This window comes from Galeopterus variegatus, unplaced genomic scaffold (assembly GCF_000696425.1).
Source record: "Galeopterus variegatus unplaced genomic scaffold, G_variegatus-3.0.2 Scaffold1628, whole genome shotgun sequence".
Taxonomy (NCBI): Eukaryota; Metazoa; Chordata; class Mammalia; order Dermoptera; family Cynocephalidae; genus Galeopterus; species Galeopterus variegatus.
Window position 1 is genome coordinate 170,067 of NW_007727739.1, and position 5,603 is coordinate 175,669.

At 54.6% G+C, this 5,603-nt stretch overlaps 1 protein-coding gene across 1 annotated transcript in view; it reads left to right on the plus strand.

Annotated features, from left to right (window-relative positions):
* GLIPR2 (GLI pathogenesis-related 2) overlaps nt 1-5,603 on the plus strand; it is a 19,514-nt gene that overhangs the window by 3,589 nt on the left and 10,322 nt on the right. Inside the window, exons 2-4 of the mRNA XM_008578100.1 lie at nt 2,432-2,540; nt 3,118-3,221; nt 4,998-5,075. Of these exons, the coding sequence (XP_008576322.1) occupies nt 2,432-2,540; nt 3,118-3,221; nt 4,998-5,075 (291 nt within the window). The remainder of the gene's footprint in view (nt 1-2,431; nt 2,541-3,117; nt 3,222-4,997; nt 5,076-5,603) is intronic.

The following is a 5,603-nucleotide window of genomic DNA, read 5'->3' on the forward strand; positions in this document are numbered from 1 at the left end:
GAGAGAGGCTCACCTGCTTATATTCCCCCAGGGGGAGGAAGTTCACTACCTTGTGAGGTAGCCCCTTTCAGTCTTCAGAGAGCTTTGATTGGGAGACAGGTCTGTCTTAGGTGGAGCTGAAATCTGTCATCCTGCCCTTTCCACCCACTGGCCCCATCTTTGCCCTTTGGGGCCCCAGAATTTATCAGGGGCCTCTTCTCCAGGGTGAATATAACTAGTACTTGCAGCCATTCCTCATAAGACCCCATTTCCAGCCTCTGAACACACTTGAGATTGTCACTGCCTCTTGCACAAAGCAGGGGCCAGGCTAGGTGAGGCAGCCCATCCCCAGGAGCCCATGTGTCTCTGCCACCATGCTACCCAGCTGACTCATACGGGACCCTAGTGGTTCCCATGAGTTGCTGTGGCTCGCACCATTTCCCCGTGAGATATTCCTTAAAAGCTCCGTGACTCTAATTCCAAATACCACATTAAAATGCTAAACCTGAAATCTTTTTTTATTGTGGCAAAAGACATAACATAAAATGTATCATCTCAGTCATTTTTAAGTGTTCAGGTCAGTACTGTTAAGTATATTCATGTTGTTGTGAAACAGCTCCAGAACTTTTTCCTCCTGCAAAACTGAAATTCTATCCCCAGTAAACACCACCTCCTCTTTCCCTTCCCCCGGTAGACCTGAAATCTGTGTTTCATATCAGCAAGGGCTTGGTCCGCTTCTTGGCCACAAAGACCTGACTCTGCTCTTGGTTGTAGCTCTGCTCTCTGCCTTATGCCTGGTCACTGTTGTCACAGCGTGCACCTCTGTGCCTCTGTTCACCACATCATCATGCCTCTGCCTGTCAACCAGGATTTCCCAGCTCCCAGGGTTCAGAGCACCTCTGTCATCCCTGCCCCACCCCACATTACTGTGACTGGACCTTACTGGATGGCCCCACTGAGCCCCCGAGGACTCCCCGTTGGGTCACCTCCTCAGCCTTGGGTGAAAAGGCAGCAGAGGAGAAGAAAGGTACAGGTGAATGTGACTTGGGGCAGAGGACAGAGTGTGGCACTTCCTTCCTGCCACTCCCCACACCCAGCCCCTGGGGGACAGGCTCCTGGCCATATGGGACCAGCTCAGTGTAAGGGCCCTTTGTGGCCGTCATTCACAACCCACCCAACTCATCTCCATTTCCACAGACTCCCAGATTCCTAAGGCTGGTGCTCAGCCCTTCAGATCTTAGCCTGCTAGCTCCCGTACGGACATCCTTGGAACCGCAAATCAGGGTCACCTCCTTCCTGATCCCCCAGACCATGTTAGGTCACTCTTCTCCACGTTCCTCTCGCACCTGTGCTGATCACAGTGCTAGTGTCTGTTTACAAGGCTGTCCCCCTTCTGTGTGTAAGCTCTTTGAGGGCAGGACATGTCTGCTTTGTCTCTGGACCCTGGCACACAATTGTGGGACCAGGCTTAGAGAGCAGATGGAGAGATGCATGGATTGGGACTGGCTGGATGATGCATGGATGGATGAGTGGGTGGGTGGATGGATGGATGGATGGTAGGATTGGGTCAGTACTGGATGGATGGGTAAATGGTGTCCCATTCCAGACTCAAAGTGACGTGGCTTCTGTTCACTATTGACCTTTCTTGCCTTTGCTTCAACCACTTATTTTCTCCCTCGCTATAGCCCCCTTGACCTTGACCTTCCTGAGGTCATGACCCAGTTGAGCCCAGGCTCTGCCTCTTCCCTCACTGCAGCTCCAGACCCACCTTATCACACAACCCGCCCTTCCATCCCCACCGCTTCCTCTTCTACACTCTCCCCTTACTCTGCTTCCCCAATGCCTCCCTTCCCTCCTCCTCCTCCTCATCTGTCCCTCTGTCTCCTTGGTTTCACCAGCCCGGTGTGGGCACCCTCCACTCCAGCCAGGTCACTTCTTTCTGGACTCCCAGCTCTACCCCTTTACAGTCCCCACCACTCACCATGGGACCAGCCCGAGATATCCAGTCTCCTTCAAACATTGTCCTTCAGAAGTTCTGCTGCTGACTGTCCAGGCCTCCAAATCCATCCTGCACCTCCAACCTGTCCGCTGCACTCAGCAGGCAGCGGGGTCTTTGAGAAACACGGATCTAATCAGCTCACTCCCCTCCTCCCATTCAGTGGCTTCCCATTGTCTTGTATAAAGACCCCGACCCCCGACATGGTCCATAAGGCCCACATAATCCATGGGGTTTAGATGTGCAGAAGTGTGGAGGGTGATATCCGGGCGCAGGCAGGGCGGGCAGCAGTGTGGAGCAGGGCCATTTGGCTGGGCCACCAGGTGAAGGAATGGGAGCGGCCGTCTGTCCATACAGCATGAGGTTTGGGCTGGGTGTTGCTGCAAATCATGCCATTATACTTCCGGTGGGTCTTTTCTCTGCACTGAGCCATTCTCCACTTTGCAATCATTTCAGCTTCCAAACAGTTTAATAATGAGGTCCTGAAGGCCCACAATGAGTACCGGCAGCAGCACGGCGTCCCCCCGCTGAAGCTCTGCAACAAGCTCAACCGCGAGGCTCAGCAGTGAGTCCCCCAGCACCCCGGGTGATTTGGGCCCTCACGGGCTGCTGCAGCCACAGAGGGGCCCTGGATGGTTGGAGGGACATGGGTTTGGGGGTCAAATACAAGCAGGTTTGAATACCACTCTGCCACTCACCTAGGTGGGTCCCTTTCTTCTTCTGAGTCTTGGTTTGCTCCTCTGTAAAATGGGACTGTCGGGGCCGGCCTGGTGGTGCACTCGGTAGAGTGGGGCACTTGGGAGTGCGGCGGCGCTCCTGCCGAGGGTTCAGATCCCATACAGAGACCGGTCCGCTCACTGGTTGAGCGCGGTGCGGGCACAACACCGAGGGTTGCGATCCCGTTGCCAGTCGCGGTACGGGCGCAACACTGAGGGTTGCGATCCTGTTACCGGTCACGAAAAAAGACAAAAAGGAAAAAAAAAAAAATGGGACTGTTGGGGGGCTCAGAAGCCACGCGGGTGGGATGCTCCTCTATTTCCTCTGCAAGCTCAGGGCAGGGGAGGAAGCTCAGCCACAACAGCTTGGGGCTCATACTTTGGGGGTTCTACGCCTGCTCTGAGAAAACACCTGGACTCCGGCAGGTATTCTGAGGCCCTGGCCAGCACGAGGATCCTGAAGCACAGCCCGGAGTCCAGTCGTGGCCAGTGCGGCGAGAACCTCGCGTGGGCATCCTACGATCAGACAGGTGGGTTGCTTTCTCAGTTCCCCTCCTCTCTGCCCCAGCGCCCTCCACGGTGTTGCTGTGATGTAGCCGCAGGCCCAGAAAGGAGTGGAAACCCAGAGTTCTCTGCATATGCTCCTAGGCTGACTTCGGCTCACAAGGTCTCTGATGGCCGGCTCAGGGCCAGGCCTGTGCTGGGTGCCAGGGACAGGGAGATGAGTCAGACTGACCAGCCCCCCTTTCGGAAGAGCTCCCAGGCTGAGGAGTGGGGGTGGGGGAGACAGACCATTTCTGTACAGTCTCAGCCTGACTCTGTGTGCACCGAAGCATCCCCAGCTACAGAGAAATTTTACTTTCTTTTTAAGTACCGGTGTTATTACTTTTATAATCGGAGAAAAGCAATAGAGCTTTTTTCCATTTTGGAAAAAAATAATGGAAAAGCAACTCCTCCATCCAAGGTCTCAGTCTGGAATGATCCCACCACACTGACCAAACATTCTTGAGCTTCCTGGCTCTGACATTCCTCAAGTGGCTTTTTAGGAACAATATTAGAGAGAGCTATCTCGGTCTCTGAAGCTTTCTCCAGACCCCAGCAGGAGAATGACGCCCTCCCTCCCTCCCCGGCTTCACATTCCTCGGAGTTCCCAGGGGAGCCCTGAGTCCTCTTGGTTTCCCCATCCCAGCCTGAGCCTGGGCTTCCTGCGCCCAGCCGGCAGGCTCCTCCCCAGGCCCAGGCTGTGGCCCTTGGAGGACTGGAATGTGAAAGAGCCTCTAGTGGGCAACCAGGAGGGGCCTTTCCATCCAGCCTTGCACTGGCTCCCTGGGGTTCCTTGAGTGAGTCACTGGCCCCTCTGGCCCCGGTTTCCCCGTTTCTACAGACAGGGGTTGGGTAGGTGGTCTCTAAGACAATGGTTCCCTGTTCTGGCTGCACACTGGAATCTTGCAGAGCTTCTAAAATACCAGTGCCTGAGTCTCTTCTCCAGAGACACTGACAGAATCAGTCTACAAAAGGGCCCAGCCATCAGTATTTTTTAAATGCTCCCCAGGTGAGGCTAATGGGTGGTCCATGGACCAGCGGCAGCATCTGGGAACTTTTTAGAAATGCAGAATCATAGGCCCCTCCCTAGACCTACAGAAATCAGAATCCACATTTTAACAAGGTCCTCGGGTGATTCATGCACTAAAGCTTGAGATTTTCTGCTCTGCTCTGAGGTCCAAGGCTCCTAGCTCTGGCCCTGAGATCAGCAGCTCCCAGGGAAATGCTGTGGGTTTTCTCCTGTCACCACCTGTGGGGCCAGTGGATGCTCCAGGTGAGGGCCCTGTTTCTGCAGGTAGACCTTTGGCCTACCAGCCCAATTGCCTTTCCTCCTGTGGATATTTCAGGAGCCAGACATGGGGTGGAATGAGGGTAGAGACTCCCAGAAACTCAGAGCATCATGGAAGGCCCTTGGAGTACACTGCATCCAACCCACTTGTTGCACAGAGGCCCAGAGAGGGGAAGGCCTTGCCCAGAACTGCACAGTCAGCCAGCAGCAGGGCAGGGACACAGATGCAGGTCCCCTGACCCCAGGCCAAGGCTCTTCCCAACCCCCAGCAAGGTCCTAGCTTCAACCCAGACATACTCATAGGCAGGGGTCTCTTGGAGTCTGCAGGGAGCATCCCAGATGTTTCAACTCATTGGTGCTGTATCAGACATCTGATTGTGAGATGGGTGCTTTGGGGTTGATGGCAGAAGATGCAGGGAACAGGGAGTGGGTGGATTTTGTTGCTGAGCTTTAGAACAGTCTCTTTTCCATACAGGAAAGGAGGTGGCTGATAGATGGTACAGTGAAATCAAGAACTACAACTTCCAGCAGCCTGGCTTCACTTCGGGGACTGGTGAGTGACAGGGTCTCACCAGTGGCCTGGCCTTGGGCAACATTAGAGAGGGAACCAATCCTCTGAAAACCAATCATTTCCTTCCTGTTTTATCTCTTCCATATTTCTCTGGTTTGACTTTGCCCAGAGGGCAAAGCTCTCCTTTCCCCAATACCTCCCCAAGCCTCCCCCCACACACATACCCCTCCATCTAAAGGCACCCAAGCTGCTGGTTTGTGCCCCACCAGCTCAGATTCTTCCCATTATGGGGGTGTGTCATAAGGAGACTGATTTGAAAAGCTGCTTAGAGCTCCCCCTGAATTGGTGCCGCAACACTACTGGTCGTCCTGCTTTGAGCCTTGCCCCTCCTCCAATCCATCCTGCTCTCCGCACCCACAATATTTCTACAATGCTCTCTGTCTGTAGTGCTCACCTGATGAGACCGCCATGGCCCGCTGGGGCTGTCAGGAAAAGGGTCAGGCAGCCTCTGATCTTCACTTCCTCTTCGCTCCCCACCCCACCCCCTGCCTGCCGTGCCCCACCCCCCCA